Source organism: Maylandia zebra, linkage group LG23 (genome assembly GCF_041146795.1).
Source record: "Maylandia zebra isolate NMK-2024a linkage group LG23, Mzebra_GT3a, whole genome shotgun sequence".
NCBI lineage: Eukaryota > Metazoa > Chordata > Actinopteri > Cichliformes > Cichlidae > Maylandia > Maylandia zebra.
In genome coordinates, this window is record NC_135188.1 from 6,937,601 (window position 1) to 6,948,378 (window position 10,778).

The 10,778-nt window shown below is 39.6% G+C and overlaps 1 protein-coding gene across 2 annotated transcripts; it reads left to right on the forward strand.

Moving 5' to 3' along the window:
- The first annotated feature begins 2,209 nt into the window (after positions 1-2,209).
- Positions 2,210-7,006, forward strand: LOC101485093 (cytochrome P450 2J2). 2 transcript variants are annotated; one of them, XM_076879812.1, is made up of 9 exons: positions 2,210-2,490; positions 2,945-3,107; positions 3,421-3,574; positions 3,681-3,837; positions 3,921-4,097; positions 4,419-4,560; positions 5,024-5,211; positions 5,316-5,457; positions 5,546-7,006. In XM_076879812.1, the coding sequence occupies exons 1-9, from the start codon at positions 2,308-2,310 to the stop codon at positions 5,719-5,721; spliced, it is 1,482 nt and encodes a 493-aa protein (XP_076735927.1). In that variant the 5' UTR covers positions 2,210-2,307; the 3' UTR covers positions 5,722-7,006. The 2 variants fall into 2 exon arrangements, with proteins under 2 accessions (XP_076735927.1, XP_076735928.1); XM_076879813.1 differs by having other exon boundaries at positions 4,488-4,560.
- Positions 7,007-10,778: the final 3,772 nt, after the last annotated feature.

A 10,778-nucleotide genomic window follows, 5' to 3' on the forward strand; every position in this document is an offset into this window, starting at 1 on the left:
AATGTTAATGGTTTGTTAAAATAATCCCATCTGATACCCCGTGAGCAATAAATATATCATTTTCTGTTGTAACCCTCAAACTGAATGGTAATGTAACGATACAAATTTTTCACTTTTTCACAAAATGAAAACATCAGTACTCCCTGCGTGCTCCCAGCACAGGGGAAACAAATTCTGTCGGGGATACCTACTTTGGCACGACACCTGTGTTGTGCGGTGAAAAAAGCGGACTAGTCAGCAGGATGCGAGTAAAGATGCAGGAGGAGAACTGTACCGGTGAGTTAACAGCATATCACTGATCATACACCAGGAAAGGCTGTGTGGTAAAGTCCTAAAAATCGAGCATGTAATGATCACCCTAACGCAGACCGTAAATTTTATCTGAGCTAAAAGTTTAAATCACCGTCAATTTCAGTCTTTTATGTGGGAAATAGATTCAGAGTTTGCCGACATTCCTTATCGTACTGAGGTCTGTTGGCTGAGTTGGTGTAAAAATTCTCAATAGAGTTTTTGAGCTCAGCAAGGAAATCTGTCAGTTCATGGACATGGCATGTGTGATGCTGAACTGCACCTGTGCAGATTCAGATGGAGCTGCAGTGTAATGATACCCTCAAGGGAAAGTACAACACTGAATGGCCCACACAGTTTATTAGTTCCATTCCTGAGGCAATGCCCAGCTCTGTCGACATGCGGCTCCAACCTTGTGTATGCTTTCATTTATTTTTTCTGGGGTTTTTGGCTGCATGTTCATATTTCTAACTTGCACAATTTTGACAGGATATATTTTTATGAAGAGCAAAATATTTAAAGTTAAAGTTGTTGTTTTTTTTTAAGTTTATTTAATCTGGAATAATATTCCTTTCTGTTTTTATTCATATTTATGTCTAAAAAACATTGTTTTAGTGTGTTCAATAAATGTTTATATTGTTTAGCCTGCAACCTAAAGTGTGCCTTGAGTTTTGGCCCCATGTGCAATTGAGTTTGACACCCCTGCAATAGAACTTAGAAAACATATCAAATGCATAGACTTAGTAAATGCAGATCAATTTTAATTTATTATGGTTTTAATGTGAAAAAAATAACAGGGGGATTGAGTTTAAAGTCAGTAATACCCAAAAGGTTGATTCTGTTCTCTGTTCAGCCCATTCATTCAGTGGTGCTAGTTTCAGTCATTGTGCAAATGTACTGTTTATAATGTTGGGGAAACCTGCAGTCAGCGGAGACTTAAGAAATCACTTGAATGAGTGACGAAACGTTTCTCCCATTACGTCCAGATGAACAGAATCAAGCTTTTAGGATTTATTTACCTGAATGATTAGAGTCAATAACACTGAGTTCTCTTATTTGCAACATTTTAATACAATCAAGGGAATAGTTTATCAGGCAACTACTAAAGTAAAGCAAAGATATCTATTCTAGCATCGCATTACTGAAGTGCCACATCCGACTAATCTCATCAGAATAAGGAAGTTTGCTTTTTACTGTCCACATCCAGAAAGAGTTTCCTCACATCAGCGCTTCAAATTACACGCATGCGCACAAATGCACAGTTTTATGTAACTTACACCATCACTTGTTGATTGTGTAACTAGAGCGTAGTGTTTTAAGTAGAGAGCACAGTCAGACGGAGAATGTCTGCCCGAGCATTTTTGTCCTGAACTCTCTGGAGACACAGTAAACAATGTGACACTGTGTGCATGGATTTGCAGGGTGGAGGAGAACAAATACAACATATGAGAATTACCGAGCCTTTAATGGATCATCTAATCTGTTTCCTCCATATGTTGACTCCCCATCGAGCACTGCTGGGTTTTCAGTCTCAGTACTCACTGAAGCAGAGCTTTTGTATTCTTTGAGCTGTTAGTTGAGCTGTTCCTGAATGAACTTTGGAAGAGTTTTGCCTCTTTCCTCATTACTACTTCCTGCCTGAATTGTTTATCTTACCAGATGGCCACCCCCGCATTACCTTTCACTTCATAATTGTAAACTGTGTAATACTGACATTTTTCAAGTGTGAAGCATTTTGAAAATACACCACAAAATAAGTTATTGTGAAACCAAAAAAAAAACTAATAATATATCTTTTACGCATCTATGTTTAACACACAAGCTCACAGTCATCACTCAGCTGAAACAGTTCAAATTCCAGCTTCCGACAGTTCCCAAGAGTCCATTTGTGTTATGTAACATGTTTGGGGCCTCTTTTTCCTGAGCACTCTGCAGCCTGATGATAACACCACACATACCACAGCACTCTTTGCTGGGCCGCACTGCTTCTCCTGCAGAGGGATTTCTGATACTTCAACCATGATTTTTCAAGCTTTCTTCGATTGTATGAATTTTACTAGTTGGTTTTTGCTCAGTTTTGTATTGTTAATTTTAAGTGATGTAATACGAAACCGGAGGCCTCGCAACTTTCCACCAGGACCCTGGGCTGTGCCTCTGCTAGGAAATGTCTTCACTGGAGTAGACTACAAAACAATGCATGAGGTGAGGAGGAGAAGATCCTTACAGTGCAACTTGGTTTACATACAGTAGGCTGGCAAATATAATGTGCACGATGAATAACAACAGATAATAACAAGACTTCAACTTTAACCTCCTAGGACCTGGCATCCATATATGTGGACTTCACATTTTGGGTTATTTAGACCAAAATACTCAATTTTGCTCTCCAAGGGCCTGAGATCCACTTACAAGGACATTATACTGCTACTGTTCTATCGAAATTTTAAACAAATATCCTTATATGTGGCTCTCATTTTTCTTAGAAACAAAAATCAGGTAAAAAAAAAAATCTGGTAATTCTTTGTTTTTACATTCATCTGGTCCCATTCAGCCCAAATATCAAAGAGAAATTAAAAATGTATGCCGTGGAAGAGTTCAGGTCTTCTAAAGGAATACCAACTGTGAAACATTTCTCTTGATTTATTTCTAAATGCAGCTGGCTCAGAAGTACGGCCCCGTGTTCAGTTTGAGGAGGGGCAGTGAGAGGATGGTGTTTGTTGCAGGATATAAAATGGTCAAAGAGGCTCTTGTCAGCCACCTGGACAACTTTGTTGATCGACCAATCGTCCCTCTTTTCCATGTTATATTCAAGGGCATTGGTGAGTAGTTAAAACACGTGCACGAAAGCATGTGCTATCACATATACTTTCTAGAAACTTTAGGTACATATTTTAATGTGTTCTCCATTAGACACATTACACACAGCAAGAACGCCTTGGGTTGATTCACTGCAGTGAATTTGGTAGTTGATGATTTTCTTTGTGAAGTGTGCATGTTCTCCCTGTATCTGCATGGGCTTTATTAGCTCCCATGTTTCCTCTCACAGTCCAAAAACATTTTACCCTGTGCCCTACAAGATGTACATTAATGCAGAGACTTCCTTGTTATTAACTTAATATAATATTCTAATAGGTATAGCGCTGAGCAACGGTTACCTGTGGAAGAAGCAGAGGAAGTTTGCCAACACTCACCTGCGTTACTTTGGAGAAGGCCAAAAGTCACTGGAGAAGTGCATTGAAGTGGAGTGCAGTTTCCTTTGTGAAGCTTTCAAGGAGGAGCAAGGCAAGTAGGCTGCAGGAATTCACATGACTCAAGTGATTGCTCTGCACTGAAATCATTTTTGTAGCAGGATTTCTCTTGACTTGAGTAGAATTTGACATCTTCACAGGTAGACCATTCAACCCCCACTACATCGTAACAAATGCAGTGGGTAACATCATCTCCTCTGTGGTCTTCGGACATCGCTTTGAATACAGTGACCCGAGCTTTCGCAAAATTCTGGAGCTGGACAATGATGCCGTTGTGCTTGCTGGTTCAGCTCAGACGCAGGTACTCGTTGTTTAAACTACCATGTGATGATCATTTGCGATGTTGTTGTTGGTCTTTTACTAAGAGTTTATCATCCTCACCAGCTGTATGATGCCTTTCCTGGCTTGATGAAGTACCTGCCAGGACCTCACCAGACTGTCCATGCCAACTACAGGGAGATTGTGGCTTTCTTAAACAGAGAAATTGAAAAGCACCAGGAAGAGTGGAACCCAGATGACCCTCGTGATTTCATTGATGCATATCTGTCAGAGATGGAGAAGGTAACACAAAAACATTTCTAGTGAAGCATATGAATACTATTCTGTTAGATTTTAAAAAATTAATTGAAACAATAAGCATGTGTTCATGTAAACCATGACAATTGTCTATACCGGCCACTAATAGGTCACATTTGTAATGTGCCAGAACTGTGTTTAGATTCAAAAGAAGTCCTTCAAAAGTTTCTGAGACTTCAGCCACCCAAATGAATCAGTTAATCAAAAAACACAATCCTTATGATCATGAGATTAACTAGTAATAAAGTAAATTGCCTAAATGAACCCAGTACTGTGGATAATGTCTGTATTTTTCTGTTACATTAGAAAAAAGAGGATCCTCGTGCTGGCTTTAATATTGAAACGCTTCTGGTTTGTACCCTTGATCTGATTGAGGCTGGGACAGAGACAGCTTCCACCACTCTACGCTGGGCTCTAGTATTTATGATGAACTACCCAGAAATACAGGGTTGGTAACTTATTACTCTATCCCCCTTTCTCACATCCCAGATTGCATATCTTCAATCCCTGCTTTCAACTCTCCTTTAACATCGCATGAAGAAAAAGTGAAGGTCAAAAAGCTTGAGAATCTTAAACAGCTGAAAGCAAATAAAGGATGGTTTCCTCCTCCAAGAAGAATTTGTGGGTTAAATTCTAGGTGGGCCACTTTCATAATGGATACGCCTTTGCATCCTTGACTGTAACTCCAAAGGAGAGAACTCCCTTTTTTCTGTCTGTCAAATGCATTTTAAGAATTGTAAACCATTGGTGTATTGTCATGAGATTTTAGGTCACAAGCAGGATGAGGGGGGACAGATGGGCAGGCACAAACAAGAAAAATGAGAACAGCCTGAAGAATATAGATTTTAGGCCAGTCTGACTATGATGGTTATTAAGTTGTCTGTTTTAGTCGTTACTGTTTCCCCTTTCAGAAAAAGTCCAGGCAGAGATAGACAGAGTGGTCGGACAGTCTCGCCTGCCCACCTTGGCCGACAGACCCAACCTACCCTACACTGATGCTGTTATCCACGAGACCCAAAGGTTTGGAAATATTGTTCCATTGGGATTCCCAAAAATGGCCAGTAAAGATTCTACACTGGGAGGATACTTCATTCCTAAAGTAAGGGATTATTTACCAGACTGAGCCAGAAATTAACATTCGTTTCATATGTCTTTCAATTATTTATAAATAGCTAATAACAACATCTGATAACACTGTTTCAGGGCACAGCTATTACTACAATACTTTCATCTGTGCTGTTTGATAAGAATGAGTGGGAGACTCCAGATGTCTTCAATCCTGAACATTTCCTGGACTCAGAGGGCAAATTTCGAAGAAGAGATGCCTTCTTGCCATTTTCAGCAGGTAATTTTATAGCGTGTAATTAGGTTTCCATTAAGAGTACATTTGATAGCAAAATGAACAGCAGGATAAATACTTCTGTTTCCCACAGGTAAACGTGTGTGTATCGGTGAGCCCCTGGCCAAAATGCAGCTCTTCCTTTTCTTTGCATCTCTGCTCCAACGCTTCACCTTCAGACCTGTTCCTGGAGAAATGCCCAGCTTGGAGGGTGTGATGGGCTTCACCTACTCTCCCGAGGAGTTCAGGATGCTGGCAGTGCCTCGCTGAGGTCATGCCATGCAAACACAAAGATGAATAAACTGAAACTCCACAAGCTTTATGGGATCACCAAATCACAGCATACAGAAAAAGCATACTAGAAACACAGAAAATATTCTCTGTAAAACATTTTACGAACATTTCACATAGTAAGACACAATGTGCATGTCACAGTGCTAACTGTTGTTGTACTTTTATTTCTTGTCTTTTACTGTGAAGCACTTTGAGTTTTTTCTGTGAAAAGTGCTATATAAAACAATAAAGTTTGCTTACATAATACATAATAATGGTTAGACAACCTTGAAAAAATAATGTGCATGCATTATAGCAACTGACTGAAAATTAGGTGCCACATGATGCCATAAGCTAATAGTAACTTTATCTATAATAAGGCAAATTCTTTAAATATATGCTGTATTGAAATTAAATTAACAAAAAGAAAGTTTGATGACATGTGGATAAAACTGCCCTTTTTACCTATTTTTATCTATTAGACTTTACAATTCTTTGCCAATCAAACTGTTCTGTGAACTTTGCATCTTTTTACAACTATTAGAAATGCAATTTCCTTTCATGATAAAACAAATTTCTCTGGACTGCAAAAGATTACATGTTACCTATCAACAGATAGATAAGTGATTGTGTAATACTGAATACAAATCTAGTATAGAATCTAGTATGTGAATGCTAGAATTCACAGCAGAATTAATTCTAAAAATGGCTGCCAGAATCAATTTACTGAGCAAATTTAAAATGAGTCTTATTCCTTTAAATGTAAAATTATTTTCTGTTACAAATACATCACAGCGTGTCTTTGGGTCATGACTAAATAACTCTTACAGGCTTTAGGAGAGAATAGTGAATGCAAGCATGCTGATCCACACAGGTATGCACACATGGGTATTCACAGACGCGGACTAAAGCTTTCTTGGCTGCTGCCTCAAAGCACACTGTGCGCTGTCTATCTTGCGTGCTGCACAATATCGTTTATTATTTAGTAAATATTGATATCTATGACTAGCTAGTTTATTGTGATGGTGCTTTGTTTTCTCTATTATTATGTTGCTCTTTGTTGTTTGCTGTCTCCTCTGTTTGTTTTTTTTGTTTGTTTGTTTTTTCTCCATACAGGTGACCCAGGAGTTCTTTTTTTTTTCTTTCTCTCTCTTCCCCCCCCCTCTCACCGTCTCTTCTCCCCTTTGGTTTTCTTTCTTTCTCTCCCCCTCTTTCTCTCATTCATTCCCCCTGTCCTATTTATAAAAAAAAAAAAAAAAAAAAAAAAAAAAAAATGACAAAGGATGAACTGAAGCTCTGCCATCACGTAATGTCGCATACTGCTGTTTCTGATGTCATTTAAAAAAAAAAAAAAAAGGAGAGAATAGTGACAAGACACCATAAAGTGAAACACTTTAAACATACTGAAATGCTTTGAGTGCTCAGTAAGACTATAAATGCTTTTCAATATCCAGTTAAACTTCATGCCCAAACTGCTTTGGACCTTGAGTTCCCTGTTTGCACAGTTGAAGTGGGTGAGAGTTAAAGGAGTTGTTTTGCTCTGGTTGAAAAGGAAAAAATATGAGTTGGTGTGGTGAGCTTTAAAAACTTATTTAAATCAGTTTCTTTCATTTCTTTCATATTGTTGAAGAGTCTTTCTTGGGCGGGCAAAGCAGCTTCTGTCACGATCCTGGGTCTTAGGACCCAGTGTTTTGAGTTCTAGTTCATTTTGATGTTTATAGTATGTTTAGCTCATTAGGCCTCCTATGTTCATTTGCTTATTAGTTCCCCCTTGTGTTTCAACCCATGTTAAGTCTCCCCTGCCCTTCATGTCTCTCTGTGCCCCCTCTGTTCTGTTTATTGTGTGTCTTTGCATGTTTGAGTTTCTTGTTTTCTGTCACCCTGCATTGTGCATTATGTTCTCATGGTTGGTCTTTTGTTACTCCCTCTAGTCTAGTCTCTTGTGTTCAAAGCTGAGTATTTCCCTCTGTGTATTTTGGTTCTTAGACCTCTGCCTTATGGTTTGTCTCTGTTTCTTAGTTGTTGTCTCCACTGTGTCTAGTTCGCGTCTCTGTGTGATACTTCCTGTTTTACTTTGAAGGTCCATGCCTCATGTGAGTGTTTCTAGCTTTGCGTCTCTGTCTCGTCCAGTCCTGATTACTCCCAGCTGTGCCCTCCTTCTGTGTCTCATTCCCTCGTTATCCCTCTGTGTATTTAAGCCCTGTGTTTCTCTTTGTCAGTGTCGTAGTCTCCATCATAGCTGTGTGAGTTTTCCCTGTGGCTCTTTGTGCTTTAGTTTTCCCAGTTTAGTTTATTTTGTATTGTTTTTCGTGTCCCACTTCACGCCAGCAATAAAGCTGTGTTTTTTGAGTTTACCTTTTGTCTCTGTGAGTTTGCGTTTGGGTCCTCTCCTGCCTGCCACACAGCCGAAACATGACAGCTTCCCTCTGGGTCTGTATTTCTTAGCTACATCCGGCAGAAGGTTCCTTGTGGCATACACTGTGGCTCCCTGTAAGAGGGATACTGATGCAGTGAAGGAAGAACACTTGAAGACAGGAATTATCTTCACCTGATGTCCAATTTATTCACAAATGCTTATAACTAGTGATGGCCCGCTTGAAGCTGACGCTCCGGAGCGTGTGTCGAAAAAAACAACACACTGGTTCAGAAGCACTGTGTCGAGGCTTGCTTCGTTTGGCAAAAGTCACGTGACCAGTGACGTCCGAAGCTTCATTACGCACGTAACTGCTTCGGTACCTGATTCAAACGGATATAAGGAAGTGAATCATCCACGGGATTCGTGGAGTGTGTTGATGGTGACAGAGAGCGAAGAGGTGATCATTCCACTGACAGATATGGAGCCAGCGAGGAAGAGAGGACGTTCTGGCGTGTGGGAATATTTTGAGTTGATTTTGCTCAATTCATTTTATCTGCCGAAGTGAAAAACTTGAAATGTCCAAAATCATGTTTTCATAATGTAAATATCATTACAGCATATGACTTTAGGAACACTTCCATGTGAATTAAAGCTAATGAAGACTACAACAATGTATTTGACACTATACGTACATTACATTGCTACAGTTTAGAAAATCATTTTGTTTATTGTTTTTAGGTGATAGTCTGCAGGACCCAGGAATACCTGCATATCTACCAGCTTGCAGTGTGGTTCCTGCACTCCACAGCCTCTTCTGTTCCATGCAAGTGGATTTTCTCCAGGGCAGGAGAAACTATTTCTAAGAAAAGAAACAGACTCAGCCAGCGCACAGTAACACTAATCCTCTTGTTAACTGTAAATAACAAAAGGGCTACCTTACATTGATCATGTTTTTACTTTGCAAGTTCTTGATTAGGGGTGGGTTTTGATTATCGCCTTTCTGATTACAATCCATGCTAAATTGAATAAAGTGATATTGATTCATTAAAATCCCGTGTCGATTTGTAAATTAACGTTATTATGCCTGAAACGCCAGCATCTCAGGTTAAACCTCACAACATGTCGTCAAACACCATGCAGCTAAAACAGTACCTGGGAGCAGGTTTACGGATTCTGCATACAAACGTGAACACAGAGCGCGGACCCGACGCGTCAGAGTCAGATTTTGGTGCGTCGTCGGGTCCGCGCTGTGTTTGCCTCTTTTTTCCCGCTGGCTTCTGCAGCTGCAGGTTTCATAACTCTCTGTTTACATCTCTAATTAAGTCTCACATGTGTCAGCTTTCTTTTAATAGATACGAAATTATGGATATATACTGTTAAATGATCAGAATTGTAATATTTCTGACTGAGGCAAAACTTTCCAGATTCCAATCAAATTGAATCGGATCCTGTATCGAATCAAAAATGATTCTACAAATCAGTGACGATGCAGCCGTACTCAGCTCCCTAAGCATTTTCCCTTTCCAGTTCACAATCAATCCCACCCCTAAGTCAAAAATATGTATAGGACAATTGGCCTCATCTAATATTTTGTATGAACCTGTCCAGCTGTCCAGTGATTAAACGACAAGTAGATGGAGGCAGGACTTCACAGCAGGGGCATACTCCATAATGTGCTGTGCATTCTCATATGTATATTATATATATTGCTCACTTATTGTATTTACCAACATCAAGGAGTTATGAGCAAAGAAAGGCCACACCATAGTGCATGTTTAAATAGGGAAAGTTTATTGATCAAAATGTATTACGCAAATACGCATTACATTTTTTTCAGCCCCCCAATCGAGAAAACAAAACCAATTACATGTTCAAAGCAACGGAACGGTGGCCCAATATCAGAGAGAACTCCACTCTTGAGTGAGCAGTGATAATTGAGCAGTCCGTTTTATTTTGCAGATTCAAGCTGCTCTTCAAAATTTTCACCACCAGATGTCACCGGAGAGGACTGTGTTGAAAAGCTTCGAGTAATGAACCGTTTTTCAATACAAGCTTCAGTGCTTCGGAAAGCTTCATTTGGCCATCACTACTTATAACTATGGCGTTATTTTTGTGCATCTGCAAATGGTTTTTACATGCGCTCAAAATTTTTTTTACGTGTGCTCAAAATTTCTTTACTTGCACTGAGAACAATGGCACAAAAATAACGCCATATATAACAAAGCCGCTTAGACTGATGGTATGTACCACAAAAGAAAAGGAAAATGTTAAGTTGAAATATTAAATGTTTGTCATTTTTATGTTTACCATTTGTACATAGTTTTAAAGTATTCTTTCTGTCCTCCCCTCCCCAGATCCTTAAGATTCTGGGAGGGGGGGTGATAGTGTTTTTATCACAGGAACACCCTTGTTTGATGTTGGCAAACTTCCTCCCCTTTGTATGGCTTCACTGTGTTATCTAGGGTGAACCATCTAGGGTGTGGGGGAGACTACCCTCTTTATGACCAAGGATGTTCCTGCTGTGCTTTTATGTTATATGACCCTTTGATCAGCAGGGTCACACACACACACACACACACACACACACACACACACACACACACACACACACACACACACACACACACGCACATTCTCACATAACACACACACACACATCCAGTGCCTTGTCTTTGTAACCAAGGGGGGTTACGGGGGA

What these genes read in the sequence shown, in the direction of transcription:
- LOC101485093 (XM_076879812.1), top strand. Translation starts at nt 2,308, where the DNA reads ATGATTTTTCAAGCTTTCTTCGATTGTATGAATTTTACTAGTTGGTTT. An exon ending in GAGGATACTTCATTCCTAAA is followed by an intron (nt 5,212 to 5,315) that starts GTAAGGGATTAT and finishes ACACTGTTTCAG; the next exon opens with GGCACAGCTATTACTACAAT. An exon ending in CTTCTTGCCATTTTCAGCAG is followed by an intron (nt 5,458 to 5,545) that starts GTAATTTTATAG and finishes TGTTTCCCACAG; the next exon opens with GTAAACGTGTGTGTATCGGT.